Source organism: Neolamprologus brichardi, chromosome 2, assembly GCF_056152115.1.
Source record: "Neolamprologus brichardi isolate AB-2024 chromosome 2, ASM5615211v1, whole genome shotgun sequence".
Taxonomy (NCBI): domain Eukaryota; kingdom Metazoa; phylum Chordata; class Actinopteri; order Cichliformes; family Cichlidae; genus Neolamprologus; species Neolamprologus brichardi.
Genome location: NC_142105.1, coordinates 29,880,938 through 29,903,450, shown reverse-complemented (window position 1 = coordinate 29,903,450; position 22,513 = coordinate 29,880,938). Strand labels below are relative to the sequence as shown.

The window sequence follows — 22,513 nt, the reverse complement described above, 5'->3', positions numbered from 1 at the left end:
GTTTATGTTGATCACTGTGGTTTAGTTAAGGTTTTTATTCAGTTAAATTTAACCACAGCAGCTGTTTTCATTGTAAACATGTCCACCGACCAGCTGAACGAGCCAACATTAAGAGCCACCATCTGAATCTGTCTATTCTCTCTTTCTGTGCCACTCTGCACCATTCCCCCCCCCCCCTTGCTCAGTTGATTCCCCTCATTTCTTATTGTATGTATTTTTCTGTCTCCATCTCCCTTTTCATCTCTGTCCTTTGGGGTTTGCTAAGGCAGATAGAGCCTAGAGTAGGTGTTAATTAGAGATAGGTAAGGGTAGTGACAAGAGGAAGAATGGAACAAACAAGAGAGAGGGAGGGAAACGATGCTTAGAGAAAGAAGACGAGAAAGACGAGAGCGATGACGGCCACTTGGGATCGACAGATGCAAGCGGAGGGCCAAGTGGGGAAAAAACACACACACAAAAATCATTTACTATACATCTACATTTGCCAGGATCACACTCTGCACTGAGTAACCATGCATTCATTCATTCAGCTTTAGTGAGTTGTTTTTTTCCATCAAAGGTGAGGCAACAAAAGGTCTTTACGGTTCTTTACCTCTCCGTCTCAAGGGTACCTGGGTAAATGTCATTCAGTTAGATCAAACGCACACCTGTCGACATTGTTTTTCGCACTTCAATCTGGAGGAGTGCTGAGCTGATGCAGTGCATCAACAACAAACTCAAGGGCAGGAAATTAACCTTTTTTTATGTCCACTGGCTGCTGTTGCTCATTTATTCCCGAGCTTATCTGCTACTTCAACATTTCACTGCTTTGATTGATTTTCTAAATGGAACAGAAAGCCAAGATGATAGAGGTTTAGTCAGCCAGACAGTTACCATTATCTTTGTATAAACATTTATTCATGTAGACATGAACATATATCAGTTTAATCTCTGAATGGATGCTGTTAAAATTGTTAGAGCCAACACAGATTCTTCTTCTAGGTCACCATATGTCAGTGCGTACCTTTGGGATGAATGGCATGCTAAAGTGTTTTTTCACTGGCATGTGGCCTCCAAGAAGTATCAGCTTTCACTGATACAGCTTATAGCTGTTTTCTGCATTTCAAGACATTGTAAATAATCTTTAAGGATGAAAACTACAGTTTCCTTATTCATTTAGCAGGGTAGCCATGGGGTTTTAAGTGCAGTTTAACACATAAGTCAGCAGTTCGTGAACAGTGTTGTCACTCAACAGTAATTTTATAGCTTTGATACTATATTTTCAGAGCATTTTCATTCCATGGGGGAAATTTATTTCCTTATCTATGAGCATTCTGCCTTCATTCTGATTTCAACTGCACACCTGTGAAGTTTCCCGACTGGACTGTGCACCTTTATGCTCACCGTTGTGGCCCTTTTGAACAGCGACAAATACTGAAAGTGACTTTAATCACTGTATCACTTTGCTTCCTGTTATAATTTTTTCCACTTCTGTATCAGTGATGATGCAGAGGATTTTTTTTTTTTGAGTGGGGACATCTGTCGTTCAGGAGGAGACTGCCGCAAGTCCAGGAAACATTGAGTGCCAGTATGAATGGTGACCAAGCTGTGACGACTACACAGTGGGCATGCAACACAATAAATGACCTTAAAAGGGGATTTAGGTGATGTAGGAGAGACGAGCCGTGATGTAGTGACAAGATTATATAGCTTTAAAATTATATAGCACTCTTCTACTTATTCTATTTGAGCATTCAAAACAACTTGTATTGCATGGCACACTGGCTTCCTTTTTCAGCTCTGGAGATTGCCCCTTGGTCACCCACCACACGTCTATTACAATAAGCAGTAAAGAAAATTGGTATCACAAGAAGCAAACCCATGAAACGAAGTTTGTGAACCCAGACGCAGGTTGCCTGGTTAGTAATTTTCCTGTTACATGCAGAGCAATCACAGAAGCCAGCAAAAAAAAAACCTTTTCAAGTTACAGATCGTCTATGAGCAAAATATTAAGATAGAAATGAAGATCTGGAATTCGGCTTTAAGCACTTGTCAAACCAAATCATGTGATCATACATTCAAAACCCTCACTTGCTGCGATGTTCCGGTTTCATAATAACAAGTTACTGATCAAACAGAGACACAGTTACAGACACACAGACAGTTGCTGTCAGAGATCCTGCTCTGGGTCTGTAGGGACAGATTGCACAGGATGTGAGCCAGCCACAGAGACACTGCCGGCTTATGATTGGTTTAGGTTTTAAGACAGTGCACAATAGATGAGCACGGTCCCAATTAAAATTTCATCCACTTGCATTTTTTCATTTCGATGGGGAAACACGAAAAAAAATGTTGCACAGCTAAAAAATTCAGACTGAAATTGCATGAGATGGCATTTGTAATCAATCCTCAAGAACAGCAATGGAGTTTGAAACCTGGTACTGGAAGTCTCTCGGCTCTCGTCCTTGTGTGTCTGCAGCCCTTTTTTGGGTTTTTTTTTTTTTGCTTTCTCCTTGTCTGGATGGGGAGAAAAATACAGGCGGAGAAGAATAGGCTTGTCTGCTTGGCTTTCAGAACAAATGAACAGGAGAGCATGTATTGTGAATGAAGGGAGAGAGTTTTGGAGCATGGAGATGAGACTAGAGACAAAGAGCACTTAGTGTACCTTCCGCATGCAGACAGTGCTGTCAGCCGCATACATAAATTCATCTGTTTCACTGCTGTTAGCAACACTCATATATGCGTGTGTGTGTGTGCGTGCGTGCGTGTCTGTGTGCGCAAGAGTTCACGGTAGTAACACTTAACAGGTTGCGCTGCATTTGTTTGCGAGTTCAAGTTTGCACATATACACAGGTGCCTATACAGAATCGTAGGAGAGACAGCGTGCGTGTTTGTGCGTCCATCCACCACCAGAACCATCCTAAATGTTGCCTTGGCAACAAGCTGACTGAAGTAAATGAGTGTCCCGGCTCTGCTGAGGGATTGTGGGAAAGCAATATGCCAGCGTTCCGCCCCATTAGTTTGACAGACAGCCTGTTTGGCCTATAAGAGGTCAGCTGGCAAGGGCAATCGTATTAGTATTCCATAGGAGAGACTTTTACTCTTATGCCAAGCTACCTGTGAGTGTGTGTTTTCTTATGTGTGGATGTGTTTGTTGAGGGTGGGCAGTTTGAGGTAAAGCTTGTCGTGGCACAGAACAAAAGCAGAGAATGTGTGTTTGTGTGTGCGAGTGTGTGTGTCTGTTTTTGTGCCCTGCTGGAGGTTGCAGGCTCCGCGCCAGGTAAGCATATCGCCAATTATCACTTCACAGTCCCCCTACATCCCCTCCCTCTCTCCCCCAGAGTCAGTCAATACAGAGCCTGCGAGGGAGATGCGATAACACCTAAACTGGTCAGCCGCCTGTTTAACAGGGTAAAGAAGCCAAAACACAAATTTCAATCCTTCCTGTATTCATCCATGCATTTAATCTATTCCTCTCTGGAACCCTGCTTAACATTCATCTCTCCCTTCTTTGTTTTTAGTCTCACCCACTCTTTTCACCTACACACCTTTTATTTATTTATTTTTTTTACACTTGATCCCCTTCCAAAGCCATTTCTTTTTGTCCAACTGTGCTCTTCAGTCTCCCGTCTCGTCGTTCTCCATCTGTGTGTGAGTGTCTCTCCATTCCCCATTGTTTTTTTATTTATTTATTTATTTATTTTTTGTTTGTGCACTCCATCTCTGATTCCCCAAAAGACCGAGCTTCAATAGCAGAAAACAGTGAAGTGATATTTAGTATGATAATCAAGGCTAAATTATGAATTTTGCATGATTTTTTTTTTTTTAGGATGAAAATTAATTTGGCATATTTCATGTTTTCTGTGTTTTTGTGTGTCTAGTGATATAAATGTGTTCCCTGGTTATTGTGTTATAATCGGTTGATGTCTATTGGTTGCATTAGGTGTAGCCAATTAAGACTAATGGTCAAGTAGTTCACATGCTTCATTTGCACAGAGTCAGTGGAGTACGAACAACAAGTATCCTTTGACACCAAACTCATTGCTCGTTTTAAATGACTCGGTGTCTAAGCGGCTTATACAGACCTGATATTGGTGGTATTTTTTATTAAGGCAATGTCAGTTTGACTTTTTTTGCTTCCCAAGAAAAGTGATTTTCATTTGTTCTGGTTCTGATGAATTTATTTCTGTTTTACATTCATAAGCACAAACAATACAGACAAACAGCCTTTACAAAATCCAGATCCTATGCAATAAAAGACCAAAAGGAAATCAACAGAAACATATAAAATACATAAATCAATTAGAGTGAGGCTTCAGACTGCTGGAATATTATTGTTGTGTCTGAAATCCCTGCCTTGAATTGTACTAGAGAAGACAGTATCACAACCAAAATGTTTGCAATAAATTCAGCCAGATTAATAATAATATTGGGAAGATGAGAAGTTCAGTCATTCAAGAGAGGCTCAGAGTAGCGCCACTACTCCTCTATGTCAAAAGGAGCCAGTTGAGGTGGTTCGGGAATCGGATTGGGGTGCCTCTTGGCCGCCTCCTGGGTGTTCCTGGCATGTACCACTAGAAGGACCCCCCGGGCCAGGCCCAGGACACGCTGAAAAGATGTATATCTTGACTGGCCTGGAAATGCCTCAGTGTTATTGCAGAGACACATAACAGACAAGTTGTACTCTTCAGCATAGACTGACTAAGACTGATTTCGGTATTGGCAGCCTGCCTGCATTTATAAAGTAGGCGGCAAAGGTAAGGAATAATTGCTAATCTATCTGAGAGTGGCTGCATCAGATTGGAGATCTGTGCAACTGCCTCGTGATCAAAAGTGGTTAGCCAGAAATTGAGGGTGTTACAAACTTAATCTCTGGGGAAGTTTGTTACTAGAACTACTTGCAATTGGTCTCTTACAGCAAGAAATTTCAGTGCAGTCACTGAGCAAACACATTATTTTTGAACCCCCTGCTGGCAAGGATGTTTCCATGCTGTTGTTACTCTATATTTGGACTGAGCCATGAACAACTCAGGTTCAAGTGCTGTAAAAGTTACAAGTTAATGTAGTTAGAATCAAACGCATCAAGACCCTAGAAATAAAGGAGGTCATGAAATTCACATTGATCTATCCTGGGTCCTATATTCAGATCAGTTAAAGACAGCAGTCATGAAAGGTTTTATTTTCAACATTAGAAGAAATGGTTGCAGCCTGCTTACATCATAAATCTTACTGACATCTGATATTTTCTGGAAATCAATAACAAGCCTCCTAAAAGAGCAACAATAGAGAGCAAGAGCTCCACGGTGAAAATAGACAGTAAAAAAAGTGAAACCTCACAATTCTCTCCCAAGTGCTTCTCTTATAACACTCATTGTTTTCCAACTGTGTATGTGTGTGTCAAAGGACGGCATGTTTTAGCATGAGGGCGTACAAAATTACAGGCATACTTTATAGTACTTGTGGTGAGTAGAAAAAACTTCCTACCAGCTCCTCTGATTATTAATCGTGCATAAAAAGTTATAAACTAACCCTTAGCTGTTAAACAACAATGGATGTTAAAAAGTTTTAGAAAAAACTTTTAATAGCTAACTTGATCAACAGGAAGAATACATTATAAATGTGAAAGAAGCAATTTCTGTTGTGATAAAGTCAACACCTGCGCTGTAATGGCATTTCTCTGGTGGCCTGCTGGGGCTAATCTACCAAACATCTCGTCACCATATCAAAAACCACTGATTACATTACATAATGGCACCTAACAGGCTCACCGTTAAATAGGTTATTATTGCACTTGATCACACTAACATTAGTCTGTTATGTTGGTAATTCATCTTTAGGTAGGCATAGATTTCTGCATCAAATTGCAAAGAATAGGCAATAGTTTTGTTTTGTTTTTAAAAAAAACTTAAAAGCACTCATTACAGCTTGCTGGTTGTACTAGAGGAAGTCATTAGACTTTATTCCTTGGGGACTATAAATGAACAAGTTGTTCTCACCCCCAGATTTTCATGTACTGAAACTTGACCACAACCTTTTGGCTTTACATTGCGCTGTTCTGGCTACCCATTCAGCTTCATTTTCAACCTGCGGTGCAGTCCAGTCCAGTTCAGTACATCTGAGCAACTGCTGTCATCACTGATGGGCATGGGTAACCATGACAGCCATGAAACTAGCAGAGAAGTTTGTTGTAGATGTGAAAAGTTCTTGTTACTGCTACATGGATTGATATTTATATAGCGTTTTATAGCTTAACAGAGCACTCAAAGCACTTTTTAAATACAATCCACATTCATACAGCATCTTATTTTATACTTTCAATAACTTTCTAACTACCTTACACACTCACACTCCAGTGTATCGTAGGCTTATGGAGGTTCAGTATCTTTCAACATGTGGGCTGAAGGAGCCAAGAATTGACCCGCTGACCTTCCCATTGGTAGATTACATCCTCTACAGCAGCGGTCGCCAACCTTTTTTGCGCCACGGACCGGTTTATGCCTGACAATATTTTCACGGACCGGCCTTTAAGATGTCGTGGATAAATACAACAAAATAAAACTAGTACCGGTACCGAAAATAATAAGATTTATTCATAACACACGTGAAAAGACCCAGGAAAACCGAGTTAACGATAAAAACGATAACAAAATAACGCTGAAAACGCTGAAAAAACTTGAGCCTCAACTCTCACAGCCCGGTACCAACCAAACGACTCACGGACCGGTACCGGTCCGAGGCCCGGGGGTTGGGGAGCGCTGCTCTACAGTAGATACTAGCTGTCCTTCTTTGTTAGGCGAGAAACTCAAATCAAACATTAGCCATAGTTGTTGTTTAGTCTGCGTATTGTTAGATGTCTGGAGGGCCGCATGTCTAATCTGCTACCATAAGAAATTGCAACAATGTTGGAAATAAAAAAGCATATTTATGCACGTTTCGTGTGTTAGAGTCACGATTTTCAGTGAGGAGGAAGAGGGTGACATTTGATCCAGATACAGGTTGCATGGTCTCTTCCCCCTGTGCTTTCATTTCTTTGATCAAGGAGACGCCTTCTTAGATTATAAAACTTAGGTATTTTCCTTCTTCATATCTTGAGTTTGAAGGTGCAGACAAAAATTTAAAATTGCCTCCGCTGCACATGAACAGTTGGTATGATGCTCCATTTCTGAAGGAAAAGACTTTTTCACACCACCGTTTATTTCTGAATACCATATAGTTTTTTTTCTCTGTGAAATAACCTCAAAAAACAACTACCTTTACCCTTAAAATATGACAAAATTTGATCTGTACCCTGCCTCTTGCCCTGTGACAGCTGGAATAGGCTCCAGCACCCCCCACAACCCTGAAAAGGAACAGCGGCAGCGAATGGATGGATAAATGAATGGGTCTCAGTGAGAATCTGCTGGTATGAAATGCGTGTCGATACATCCAATAGTTGTTCAGATGTGAAGTGAGTTGACCACTTGGCAGCTGTTATAGCTCACCAAAACCACAAGTACATTATAGATGCTGGTCTCAAATTATATGTGTGGAATACTAGTATAATACTAATAGTGGTGGAAACTCATGCAAGAAAACACATGCAAGACAATTCTTTTGTTCGCCTTTCTATTTTTTAAAAAGGCAAATATTTCTGGCAGAAAAATGATTTTGGTCTAGAAACTCAACAAATCCACTCATATTGTTTTCTAGAGCGATATTGGTGCCCATAAGCGACTCTTACATAGGTGTCTGCATTGACAAGGTACTGCCGGTGCCGCTTTGCTTCAAGCACATCTTTCACTTGCTTCCCCCTCTGCTCATGAGTTCCCCCCTTCATATTTCTGGCACCATTCAAGTGACAGAACAGTGTCTGAATCTACTCAGTAGCATGCAGTGCTCATGCTGGGCTATTACACTGGCTCCCATGGAGTCAGAAGTTACTGTAGACTGAAAGAAAGCTAACATGGTCTGTGTTCAGTGAGTGCAGTGAAAGGGATAGCTTGTCTGTGTTAAAGAGGTGGGAGTCATGGAGTGGTTAAATAGGTGTATGGATATTTATTAACCATACTCACCAGGTTCAGGTTCTTTTTTCTACCTCATATCATCTCCATTTAGCAAGGAGCAATCTAATTTAAACATGATAATATCAAAGCTGCCTTTTGCTAAATGGAAAAAGCAACTCATGTGAAAGAAAATATGTTGAGCATGGCATTAAAATGATCGTATTTGCAGCTAAAAGGGCAGGAAGTGCTGGTTTCTGGGATTAAAAAGTCATCTTTTGTGTGTCTCTGTGGGCGTGTTTCTGTCCTCTTTGGTTTTTTTGTGTCCCTGTGTGACTCGCCACATATGAGTGTGATTGGTCACTTCATAGAAAGGCTTTAGATCTGGGGACTTGAACTCAGAAGGCCTGCTCAGTCATTCATCCATGCCAGTAATAGGCTAACACCTTAGCGCCAGGGATCTAAAATCAGATTTCGGCAGCCCCCTTGGCCCTGTGCCTGATGTAAGGGGTCATTGTAACAAGCGGGAATCAGCAGTTTGCCATCCTTTGTAGTCCCATTAAACTCCCAAATTAAATGTCTTCCAAACAGTGTTTCTGTGCCAGGACACGTGTTCCTTAATTTTGGCATTCAGCTGTATTTAAAGCTGTATGTGCACTCATGCATATGTGCTCTAGAGTGTGTAGCTGCATGTGTGTGTGCAAGCCTCAGTGTGGATGTTTTTTAGCTCCATTCGCAAGCTTGTATTACAGCTGTGTAAGAGTGAGGGCAGGGCAGTACTTGGGTCAAAAAGCACTGCTGTAGCTCAAGGCTATGCAGTCCACTCATAAAGACTGGAGGGGAAAAAGGCCAGTTTGCACTAGTAGGCACACACAGAAGCACATACACATTTGTGTATCTGTCAAACATGCAGCAAGGAATGAAAAAAAAAGGTATTGTTGGTTTAATTTCCAAGTCAGTTCCTTTTCTTTTTTTTTAATGTTGTTTTTCTTGCTTGTTTCTTTCTCTCCCTCCAGACTATTTTTACATCTGCTACTCTTGCTTATTCCCCTCCCCTCCTCCCCTTCTCTCCTTTCCATCTCTCTGTCTTATCACACTTGTTCTCTCTTTCAGAGTTGGCCTGCTTCAAAGTTGGTGTGCAGCGTATTTTTGTGTCACCTCAAGGACTCATCACACACACGCCACACGTACGCTTGAAAATACACTCATAAATACAGTGTCCACAGCTGCACATATGCTTTGACAAGGATATACACACACAATATATCACTCACATGCGCATACACGCATATCTAAGCTAGTTTCTGAGCACCCTGAGGAGGTAGCCACTGTTCAGAACTTGTTTGTCACACCCTCGCACTTGTGCTTCGCTCACAGCGTGGCCCAGTTCAACATGGCACAGCATGACATGGCACACCACGGCTCAGCGCTGCATGCGATATGCCAACTTAACACAATAATGTTCAGATAACACCAGACCCCTGCCTGGAGCACCTCAGTTTGGCGAAACACACCGCTGTAACAGCTGGTCTGTACGCAGAGAGACAGATAAGAACCACAGGCCAATGTGCTGAGCTCTGGCATATGGATTGATGCTATTGAACTATTTTGAACCAGTGCTGACAAGTGTCACAGTGCTGTGACGAATCCATTTCTGACACATGTGCCTGATCCTGGGTTGATTTAGAATCCAAACTTTAGATTTAATATTCTAGAAAAACGACATGTTGCTCATACACGACGACCAAAGTTGTGGAAAATTGCATTAAAGGGATGCTTTTCATTAACACACATGAACATGTTTAAATGTCTACATATTTACTGGCAACCTATCCAGGATGTACTAGTCCTTTCAGCAACATGCCAGCTTAACACACATAACACCAGGCCCCCGCCTGGAGCCACTCAGTTTAGCGAAACACACCGCCGTAACGTCTGGTCTGTACACAGAGAGACAGATAAGAACCAGACCTATGTGTTGAGCTCTGGCATATGGACTGATGCTATTAAACCATTTTGAACAAGTGCTGACAACTATCATAGTGCGCATGTTTAAATGGCAACCTGTGCAGGGTGAACCAGTCCTCCTTCCTCACATCAGTGCCTGACCCCACGACCCTGAATTGTATAATGGATGGATGGATGTTGTTCCAGTGGTTGGTTATTGCTCAATTGATCAAATATAACATTAGGATCACTGACAGGTGATGTTAATAACACTGATTATTTCTTCATCATGGTACCTGTTACGAGGTGGGATATATTAGGAAGCAAGTGAACATTTTGACCTCAAAGTTAATGTGTTAGTAGCAGAACAAATGGGCAAGTGTAAGGATTTGAGTAAGTTTGACAAGGGCCAAACAGTGATGTTAGATAGCTGAGTCAGAGTGTGTCCAAACTGCAACTCTTGTGGGGTGTTACCGGTCTGCAGTGGTCAGTATCTATCAAAAGCAGAACAAGGAAGGAACATTGGTGAACCACTCACAGAGTTATGGACACCCAAGGCTCACTGATGCCCGTGGGGTCTTATCCAACAGAAGAGCTACTGTAGCTCAAAATGCTGGTTCAGTAGAAGAGTGTCAGAATACACAGTGCGTTGCAGTTTTTTGCATATGGGGTTGCATAACTGCAAACTAGTCTGAGTACCTGTGCTGACCCCTGTCCACCGAAAAGTCCCAACAAAGGGCACGTGAGCATCAGAAGGGGACTACGTAGCAATGGAAGCAGGTGGCCTGGTCTGATCAATCGCGTTTTCTTTTTTTACATGTCGATGGCCGGGCGTGTGTTAGTCACTTACACTTACAGCATAGTACACCTCGCACCAGGATGTACTATGCTTTGGGCAGTGCTCTGCTGGGAAACCTTGGGTCCTGCCATCCATGTGTTACTCCTGCCTAACCATTGTTGCAGACCATGCACACCCTTTCATGGAAACAGTATTCCCCGATGGCTCTGGGCCCTTTCAGCACAATAATGCCCCCTGCCACAAAGCAAAACTGGCTCATAAATGGTTTAAGGAACACAGCAATGAGTTCGAGGTGCTGACTTGGCTTCCAGATTGCCAGATCTCAATCCAATCGAGCATCTGTGAAATGTGCTGGACACCTCGAAATTTACAAGACTTACTGTATGTGTTACTAACACCTTGGCGTTAGATACCAGAGGTGGGACCAAGTCATTGTTTTGCAAGTCTCAAGTCTTTATCCTCAAGTCACAAGTCAAGTCTCAAGTCACTGGTTTAAAAGTCCGAGTAAAGTCACAAGTCTGAAACTTTGAATTTCAAGTCCTTTCGAGTCTTAAAAAAAAACAAACGAAAAAAAAGAATGTCGCAGTTATATGCTAAATGTAAATATTAGACCATGTGATTTTTAAATCTGTTTTTTTCAACACATGACAAAATAGTGAACTTAGAAAATATACACAAATTGTGAAATTGCACCTCTATAAAATGCAGCTCAATTAAACTTAGCTCCAAGAATAATTTTCACCGACGATTCTGAGATAAGCTGCATGTTATTCTCGGATGCGCTTGTAGGACCGGCTTTAAAATAGCATGACAAAAATATCATACACATTAAAGTTAGTTGACATCACAAAGTTAGATGAAGTCAGCTATCTCATCGTAGCAAAAGAGAAGCACCACCTACCGTTCTTTATGCAACTTCAACTGTCGGACAAAGTCGGAAGTTGTTCCATCTCTGTCTGTGATTCGCTTCTTGCATGTTTTGCATATTGCATTTAGGTTTTTTTGTTGACTACTTCATAGTTTATGTACCTGAAAAAAATAACTCCCTGCAGCATTTTTGAGCGTTTTTTTTTTTCTTCTTAAAAAAAATCTGGTTAATTTGATTGGCTGTGCTACAGCTCATTCACACATACGTACGGAGTGTGGTTGGAATGAATGAATGAATTGAATTAATGGTGACACTTTCTATATAATATGTGTGTTTAATTTTTAGATTTGGGGTGAAATATCAAGTCTTTTCAAGTAAACCGGTTCAAGTCCAATTCAAGTCCCAGGTCATTGGTGTAAAAGTCCAAGTCAAGTCACAAGTCTTAGAATATTTTTTCAAGTCAAGTCTAAAGTCATAAAATTAATGACTCGAGTCTGACTCGAGTCCAAGTCATGTGACTCGAGTCCACACCTCTGTTAGATACCATAGCACATCTTGTGTGATCTAGTGGAGTCCATGCCTCAATGATCATTGCTGATTTGGCAGCAAAGGGGAACCGACACAATATTAGGCAGGTGGTCATAATGTTGTGCCTGATCGGTGTGTATTGCTATTTGGCTTAGTCTGTTTTTAGATAGGATAGTTTCTCTTTACATGTATAATCGATATTAATAATCTTAATCTACTAATAATTAATAATTGGTAATAATTGCAATTACTAATAATTAGTAACTGCACTCTAAAATAAATGTAGTGAAAGCTTCTCAAAATGTAGTGGAATAGAAGTAGAAAGTAGCATGCTGCTAGAATCACTGCTATAGAGAGAGGAGGGCGGCTGTCTGTAACAGCGCTTTCTAGAATCTGGCAAAGCTGGAAATTGATAACAAATTAGGCTCACAGTTAGTCTTCACACATAGCTTTCATTTTAAAATGTTTCTGGCAACTCATTTTAGCCTTGCAAGAGAGCTGTGGCTGTGTAAAACAAGCCAAAAGTGGATGTTAGAGTAGAAAAGATCACTTTAGTACGAGCTGGTAGGGCGATGTGTGTCATTAACCCACAAAATTTTATAGTTATAGTAATTAGAGCAGTTAACTCTAGAAGAAGTTGTGCTTGACTTTGCCTGAGCTGAAGGTCTCCAATACATCGGTGTATCTTTGCAGTGTGTGTGTGTGTGTGAGTGGAGAGGCTGCACAAAGAACACCCAGATGACTGACAGTGCCATTGTCATGGATGTTGTGTTGCAGACCTTTGTTGGGGGGAAAATAAGATGCTGCTCAGGCTGGCTTTTATAGTCTTTCTTTTGCATGTGCTCCTAAAAACACAATCACGGTTCAAACAATATTGTTCCTTACTTCTAACTGTGAGTGAAAGGCTTACCTTCCATATCACCATCTTGACCTTCCTCCACCGTGGTGAAGCTAAGAACTCGTTCTTTCTTGTAGTACATCGAACTGATTATACTTATTTTCATATGAAACTTTTTCTTGGTTTAAAAAACAAACAAACCTAATTTTACAACCATTTATAGCCCACTTTGAACTTGAGTGGACCGGACGAGTGAACCTCCACTTTCTGATATCTCAATATAAGATAAAGAAGTGCAATTTCAACAGTACATCTTGGTTTTTCTACATGATGAATGGCTAAAGTTACAGTGTTGCATGTTTTTGTTTTTATAAAACAACAAAGTGTAAAATTTCTAGTAGACATTGAAAAACAGGAACTTTTCTGTCACTGAACTATTTAACTCAGGGGTGTCAAACTCCAGGCCTCGAGGGCCGGTGTCCTGCAGGTTTTAGATATCAACCTGGGTCAACACACATGAATCAAATGATTAGTTCATTACTAGGCCTCTGGAGAACTTCAAGACATGTTGAGGAGGTCATTTAGCCATTTAAATCAGTCGTGTTGGATCAAGGACGCATCTAAAACCTGCAGGACACCGGCTCTTGAGGCCTGGAGTTTGACACCCCTGATTTAACTAATACCTACACCACCAATTACTTTGGTGTAGTATGAATATCTGTGGGGGAGGTCTTTATCTGCAGGAAAAGCTGTAAAACATATAGAAACACAGGGTTTTATGTTTTACACACTTGATTTAGAGTATACACCCACTGTACACTTTAATAGGTACACCTTGCTAGTACTGGGTTGTAACCCTTTAGCCTTCATAGCTTTATTAATTCATCATTTATTCAACAAGCTGCTGGAAACATTCCTCACAAATTTTGGTCATTTTTGACATGACAGCATCAGACAGTTGCTGCAGATTTGTGGGCTGCATATCCACGATGTGAATCTTCTATTCTACTATTCCCAAAGGTGCTCTATTGGATTGAGACTTGCTAACTGTTGAGGTCTGAGTGTAGTGTCATGTCTCATTGGCATGTTGAGTAAACAAGTTTCGGATGATTTTACCTTTGTGACATGATGTGTATCCTGCTGGATGCAGCAGTTATAAGATGGGCACACTGTGGTCATAAAGGGATGAACATGGTCGGCAAAAACACAGAGAAAGGCTGTGGTGTTTCACTGATGCTTAATTGGTGCTAAGGGGGCCAGAGTGTGCAGAGAAAGTATCCCCTACCTCAATTACACTACCAGTAGCCTGAGTCGTTAATAAAGGCACATGGATTCATGTTTAATGGTGTTCATGCTAAATTGTGACCCTGTCATTTGAATGTTGCAGCAGAAATCAAAACTCATTAAACCAGGAGATACTTTTCAAATCTTCTTTTTAGTCTTGGTGAGCCTGTGCGAGTTGTAGTCTCAGTCTCCTTTTCTTAGCCGACAGAGGTGACACCCGGTGTGGTCTTCTGCTGCTCTACTCCATGTGTTGTGCAATCAGAGATGCACTTCTGTATATCTAGGTTTTAATGAGTGGTTGTTTTACTTACTACTGCCTTCCTATCAGCTTAGAGCAGTCTCCTCTCCTCTAGTATCAACAGGGCTTTTTTGCCCAGAGAACTGATTTTCACTGAATATTTAACTTAAAAAACAATATTTTCTGTAAACACTAGAGATGGATCTGTGTGAAAATCCCAGTAGAGCAACAGTTTCTGAAATATTTGGGGCAGCACGTCTGGCACCAACGTTCAAAGTCACTTTAATCACCTTTCTTCCTCATTCTGATGCTCGCTTTGAACTTCACTGGATTGACCTGACCATGCCTACGCACCTCAAAGTACTGACTTGAGTACAGTTATGTATCACAAGGTTTGGGACAACTATATTTTTAAATGTTTGGTAAAAATAATGAAGTGATTTATAGTCAGTAAATTAGGTGAGCATTTCCTGAGGTTTTCCTCACTCTTGACTTTTATCTAAGGATAATCGTGATCTTTCCCAAAATCATTAGAAAGCATTAGTCATACATTAGTCATCATTAATCAAACAAATGAAATGTTTTCAGCAAACATGGTGTTTTACTTTCATTAAAAACCACCCGTGGGTGCTCTGTTGGCTTCGGCTGTTAAGCTAAAGCCCGTGAACCACAATGTCCCAAAAGGTTTCACAATATGTTGATAAAAGAAACTTAAAAACGGCACAGAAGAGCCTGAATGCTGAAAAATGGGAATATGTAAATGTAATTTCTGGAAGACTTGGTTGGACCTCCAGCTTATTCCTCCTCTTCACCCCAGCTGATCAGTGATCAATGAGTCAATCAAATCACAGAAAATCTATGTTATTACGGTTACTGTTATAGTGTCTCTGTGGATGGATTATTGTTTTACATAATTTTAAAAGGTCATTTTTTGAAGTTTGATATTTTTAGTGCTTTTTTCCTTGAAATATGAATTAGATGCATTAAATTCTGCTTTCTCGCTTTTATAATGCTGCAAATCATAATAATAAAACTGTATCAAAATTAACTTTGAAGAAATAAGTCTGACTGCAAGGGGTGCATAGATTCTGTCTGAAAGTGTAATTGGCACAGCTGTAAAATTGCTTCTGCCGCATCATTGCCCTCCTGGAAATGAACACAGTCACGGTCTTTAGATGTGGTGGGGATCAAAGACAGATACACATTTATGAATATTATGGAGATTTATGAAAATTTAATTAATAAAGAGTAATTGCCCAAAAAGTCAAAGTCAGCTGAGTCCTTAATAACACATTAAATCAAGTAATTAAGGAAGGCAATAGCCTTAAAATCCATTAAATAGACTGACATGTAGAGAGACAGATGCAAGCAGGATTAGGGGTGAAAAGTCAGTAACCTGCAGAAGCCTGGAAATTCAAGCGTTCACCGCTAATGCCAACATTATCCAGGTCCTTTTAGCACTAAGCCTCGACTCCAGTAAAAGTGTCTGCTGGACTTCAAACAACATTCTGGCTGCTGTAATTAGTGAGATTGCAGGGGATTCACATAAGTAGGCCAACTTTTTAAAATCTCCTGTCGTCTCCTTTCCAGTGGACGGAGCGATCCACCGCGCTGCTGGTCCCATGCTAAAAAAGGAGTGTGCTTCGCTCAACGGCTGTAAGACGGGAGAAGCCAAGATTACCTGCGGCTACCGCCTTCCTGCAAAGTGTGAGTATAAAGTGTTTGTGTAACTTCTAGCAGCTCCGGTGAGGCTGCTTCCATGTGTTTCTGCTGGACAGCTTCCACGTGTGAATGTGTGGGAAAGTGTAACAGGGATGCAGGGCAATGTGGGGAAAAAGAGTTGCACTGTTGAGTCTCTCTAGAAAAATGAAGGTTAAACTGCTTCATGAATTTAAAAAATGGCTTTTAATAAGGAATTGGTGCTGTCTTAATATCAACAATTTCCTCGAATACAATTTAACGAATTCATTTAAATAACTTGTGCATTGTTTCTCGTAGAGAGGTCTTAAAGTAGCTCAGTTTCCCCTCTTTACCTCAAACCCGAGCAGCAGCACAAACTCGGATGTATCCAGAGTAATATCACTCACTGCGTTCCATTTATAGCAGAGTAAATGGAACTCAATTATTAAGTGGCACTCCACTGCTGCTTGTGTAATGTGATGAAACTGTAGGCTCAACATGACAGGAGGCACTTTTCTAGGTGTTCTCCTCCAACTTTCGTCATATCTACAAGACATTTAATTAAGTAGGAGATCAGAACTCTGCATTTACATAAATCACAAAAGCTGACAGTCACTTTATTTTATTTTAGCCATTTAATTTTATTTTAATAACCCTGAAAAACACAGTTATTGGGACATAAATAAGCCTCTAACTATAATATATTTATTTGTTATTTTTTGCTATAAAAATACTGGCTTAAAGTTTGGAGCCAGTCCTAATTTCTTTATATTTTAAGCAAACCTTTGTGGGGATACAGTATATAAGGCAAAAATCAAGCTTGGTCGTCAACACAGCCTGAACTGTCTTAGACGAGCTTTTTTGTGATAGCTTGAAGTACGGTACTATGCAAAAGTCTTGAGCCACGCCACCCCTTTCTTTATATTTTCCTTCCAAGAAGCCAGACTTTCTCTGTTTCTCTGGGCTTTCTGAAGTTCTTTCAAAGTATTTTTAAACTTTTTCACCACTAATATTTTTTTCATGGGAATTTTCGCTTTTTTGGTAAACCAAATTGACCCATAAACCATTCAAGCATAAAAAAGGAGCACCTATCTTACGCGTTGTCTACATATGACAGACCATTTTAAATGGTATCTTTAGGCACTTTGTTACAAGCAGCCTGTCAAAAAAGCATAATTTGTTCCCATTTCTTTAGTTGAATTTTTGAGGAATAATGCAGACAATAAAACAGTTTGACAGACATAAAATAATGTTTTTGCACCAACAAGGTGATTCCAAAGAGCTATTACCTGAAAACGTGGCATATCTCAGAATGTGTCCTTAAAAAATGAGGAAAATGGACAAGTGGAGGACAAAAGAAGAAGTGTCAGGTCTAAAAAAAAAATATCCACAGCAGATGAAAAGTATCTGAAAGTCATGTTCTTAAGAAAGTCTTGACACAGGACCTGAGAGACGCATCTGGCCTTCAGCTAATGTGTCTACTGAGGTCTTATTGACATGAAATTATTAGCATAACAGAGAAGACAATAAGAAAACAGACATATAGTTAAGGAACAAGAATAAATTAAAGATCATTTTATGGAAGTTTTTACTAAAAAAAATATAGAAAAAGTTTGTTGATCGGTGGTCAACAGCATCTTCAAACATTGAAGATATATACTATGCTGTACACGTTTCAGGCTACTGCGTGCATTTAGATATAACCACATACTGCACAATAAACACATGAAATATTACATTTTGTTTCACAAGAGAACATTTCTTTGCACAGATCAATTTACATGCATACACAGTGCATCATTACCAAGAGGACCAGTCACAGTTGCTCGCATCTTTCTGTCTGGTTACATTTCTGCGAGGCAGAGCAGGGTAATTTGATATAGAGTTATTGGCTCGCTGAAAAACCCAGGCGATTCAGGTGATCTCCAATAATCTCTCTCTAATATTCTTGCCTGACCAAATCACAGCCGTGAATGTTAAAAATGGCAAAAAAAAATTGATGGATTATTTCTCGGTTTAGTGCACGTTTAGTGTGTTAGCATTGCTCAGCTAATAATTGGGCTTTTTGCCTTAAAGCCAAACATATTTACCTTCTTCTGGCTTTAGATCAAGGAGTGTTTTTGGGCCACTTTGTTCTCCGTTAAGACGCTGCGCTTGAAGCACAAATGTCAAGAGGTTTACCGGCCACTATGGACAAACATTCATTTAGTTGTTTTCTAGTTACATAATTGATTGGTTGGCTCACCTGTTCTTTTTAGAGTCCTGCCTCTTTACCAGTCTTGCATCTTTATCAGCTTAACTGCTTGAAACACCAAAAAACCACAAGTGAAACTCAGATTGGCAACTAATTGGCTAATATCAGCTGTGCGTGGGACTATAGTGCTAAAGGTTTATGCAAAAGGTGACAAAAGCTAAAAGTGTGGCAAAGAGAGGTAACTGTAATAGCTTCATTATTCTAAATGGGATGTTTTAAAGGAGAATTCCGCTGATTTTGATCACAGTCTGTTCACAGCTTTGGGGGACTACTGCTAAATATGGAGAGAAGGTTGGATCTGTTTGTGGCTCAGGAGTGAGCTGAGGAAAATCTGATAAACTGTCTTATAGTGATGACATCACTTGAGGCAATTTAGATTGAGGTAGGGGGGGGGAAATGAAAGACATCTGGGGGTGTGGAGCTGCAAAGGAGCATGACACTAATAGGTATGGAAATAATGCAGTAGCCAAGCTTTGAGCATTATAACGGCCACCCAGGTGTGAGTGTGCGTCGGTGTGTTTTTTCTGAGTGAGATTAAAGCAGCACTGAGGCTGTGTGATATCAGCTGCTGGTTCTACTGAGAGTTTAAGTTCACAGTGGCAGAGAAAAGGAAAGAAGAGAGGGGGGAAAAGGAGAAGAAGCGCTGATAAAGGCGAGCTCAAGGCAAAATGGAGCGCAGGAGTAGGAAAGATAGATAAGGAAAGAGTTGGAGAGAGGAAGAAATAAATGAAGCGGCGTAGAGGAGAGGAGAGATGTGAGAGGAGCTGAAGACTGAAGGGAATTAGGGGGAGATGAGTTCTTACATTGTCTGTTCTCCTTTGTTGGTTCACTTGTTTAACTTTGAGGATGTTAGCTGTCATTTTTGTGTGAGTGTTAGCGGATGCTTGGCTGCTCGTCACTGGGTTTTTTATGAGTGCATATTTATGTGCAATTGTGTGCATTTGTTTTGCTCTCCTGTACTCAGTCATACAGCCTGTTTCGCAGGCTGCGTTCGCTCATGTGTTGGTGGATACGCTGTGCCAGTGCAGTATATCCTTGCATGCGGTGGGGTCTGCCTGTCAGGTCCTATCAGTCTGGTACCTGTAACTCTGTCAGCATGAGATCTGTGTGACTGACAACTTTCTGACTCACTGACTGACTGACTAACCATGTGTGGGTGTGTGTGTGTGTACATCCGCACACACACTTTCTCGGTGTTGCACTTATGTGTGCGTGGCTATTACCCAGCATGTGGTAAGGAGGCTGGTTCTCCCCTCCCAGACAAAATATTAAGTCCTGAGAATAATTCAACGTGCGTCTGCTCCAATACTTAAACACTCACAACAGGGCTTGATTACCTCTCAGCAGGAGGGAGAGCGAGTCAAGACAGCAACAACAGAGGGAAAGCAAAGGAGGGATGACAAAGCAGGCAGAGGACTGCGTGAAGGCAGAGAAACAGCTGAAGAGAGAGAAATGAAAATGAAACTCGACAGGAGAGAGGCAGAAAGGTTGAGAGATGGGCTCAGTCTCAAAGGCAGCACTTTGATCTTGATTTGTATGGGCTTGCCACCAGATGTGGGATTTCAAGAGCATCTGACTCACAAGTTGCCAAATGGTCCAGAAGACCTGCTGTCAGCCCTCTATGCAGAGTGTCCATCGATGATCCCGCAGCCACTTAGCCATCAGCATCCTGGTATCGTAACCTAGCAACACCCAGAGTGCACGCCACACTACTGCTGCTGTTTAGCAACAGTTGTGTGCAATTCGGGGAAGCTGATAAATGACAGCTGGCCCAGGTCGGAGTCAAATCTCAGCCAAAATGTAAAGGCAGTTAAATCAGAAACTGTCAGCTTTGAGGCATATGAGCCACTGTAATTAGGACTCGATTAGGAGAGGAGCCTCCTGTTTGTGTGCGCTGCTCACTTGTGAGCCCGTTAGATGCTGTAAGATGCTTCTGCACATGTGTAGGTGTGTCCAAATGTTTTTTTCCTCTCTTTTTTTCTTTTGCCTTTTTCTTCTATTTATTTTATTTATTTTTTTGCAGTTGCCAGACAAGGGAGCCTGGGCCAGCGTGTTGTCTGGGCGACTCATGGCCCTGAGCTCACCTGTGTACCGATAAACACAGCTGTAACCCTGCTAACTTGTTCCCCAGCCAGCTCGATTCCCACTGCTAAACACACAGAGATACAGCACTGGGGACAGAAGGTGTAGGAGGGTGGGTCAAAAGATAACACAACTGGCAACTTCACCGTTAGAAAAAGCACCCCTTGGCTTTAGTGATGTCAATAAAGAGAGCTAGAGGCTCAGACAGCAGGGGTTTTGGGCACATTTAACCCTGATTCACTCCTGTCAACGTTTGGAGGAGAAAACTGCTCCGAGACTCACAGACACCGATGTTCAGCCCAGATTATCTGGTAAAGTGAAGGGTTTTTACAGAAGCACTCTTAAACCCCCCAAATTGTTTGCAGATTAATAAAATAAACATTTTTGACATTTGGAGTTAAGATCTGGATGATTATGAAATTACAAAACAAGACTCCAAATAAAGACAACAAGTAGCTCTACTGCCTAATAGCTTTCTGTGAATGTAATGTAGCGCAGTCTGGGCAGCAGAGTAATACAATTTGAAAGGGGAAAAATATATAAAAATGTCCCACTGTGGAAAATCACCAAATAGTTTAATGACCCGGGCTGAAAGCAAACAGCTGTGCAGGTGACGAGTAATATCAGCGCCTTTTACCTACCTGTAAACATCAGTCTGAGCACAGCATACTTATCTGCAGTGGCCTCCTACATTTTTCAGTTCAACTCACTTTGAGTTGTACTTCTAGATAAAATGGCAGCTTCTGTTTGTTTCCCACTTGTATCTGTTTTCAGCAATGTTTCTGTGTTCCCAGATCTCAGTGGTAAGTGCCATGCTATCACAGCTAATACCTGGCAGTCCTGTTTTCCTTTGAGATCAGTTGAAGAAGTGTAAATGTCCGATAAGTAATTATTTCAGAAAACAAGCTAAAAATGTAAAACTGTATTTCTTATTTTCACTCCAGTAGGTCCAGAGCATCAAGATTATTTCAAGATGAGCTAACCTGGAGTTACAATTAAGGCTAAAACTATCTTGTTTATTATGGAAAGATGCATCTTTACTACCTGTTAAACTGTAACTGATTAGCAGCTGTTTGGGGTCCAGCAGGCTAGAGCTAGTACCAATGTAAGGCCTCAGGTGCACAGGTTTAGAAACCACTGATCACTGGGGAAAAATGTGTCTTCTCTGACAGTGGGTGAATGTTTACTGGAGACTGCTGGCTGTTTTCAGTAACCTCCAACACAAGCACTAGCAGATGGCTTCAGTCACCTGTACTTAGCAGATGTTTGCCAACTACCCACGAAGTGGAAGTAAAACTAAGAAAAGTGTGACTTTAACTAGAAATGTAGAGCGTTTCCCTGAAACTAAAAGTTGTGTCTTTTTGAAATGTGTGGTGATAAAGCACAACTTCTACTTAAAAAGCAATTTTTTCCAGTATATCCCAAGCTAGCTAGTATTTGCAGACAAGTCACCATCTTCCATGCAAACATGGGCAATTTGGTAATCTGCTAGCAACCAAAGCAATCACAAGGAGGTAGATGCACCTGATTTCAACAGGTGACAGCCAGAAATCTCCAGCAACCACTCATCAGTTTATCCAATCTTCATGTGTAGAATCATTACAGGTGAAACTATATGCTTTTCTAGCTACAAGACAGACTCTTACAGTGTTCAAACCTGAAGGCAGTGTAGCTCACTGTGGCTTGGTTCTCCACCCCAAAATTAAAGTTCAAGGGTTGCTGGAGTGTGCACTGCAAATGCACAATTGGAAACGGCCAGAATGGGAGAGCTTAAATTGGTCCAGGACTTCATAAGGAGACAACCTCAAAGGAGTTGAAATCTGCTACAGCTTTAGATTTTTAAGGGTCGAGTTGTGAAACTTATTGAAACTTGTACAGGTGCAAGTACTTCCTGTGGAAACACTATTAACATACATTTGTAAATATGAGCCTGAATTTGCACCAAGTTAATCACAGAACGGCTCATTTTAAATGTAGTTCCTACACATATTTATCACACCTTTTTTTTTCTAGATCCCAGCCCCTCCCCCCAAATAA

General features: G+C 40.9%; 1 protein-coding gene across 2 annotated transcripts in view; it reads left to right on the top strand.

The window, feature by feature from the left end:
* Positions 1-22,513, top strand: part of macrod1 (mono-ADP ribosylhydrolase 1) — a 146,723-nt gene that overhangs the window by 82,803 nt on the left and 41,407 nt on the right. For both annotated transcript variants that reach the window (XM_087850604.1, XM_087850613.1), the window contains exon 5: positions 16,051-16,167. In XM_087850604.1, coding sequence (XP_087706730.1) covers positions 16,051-16,167 — 117 coding nt within the window. The remainder of the gene's footprint in view (positions 1-16,050; positions 16,168-22,513) is intronic.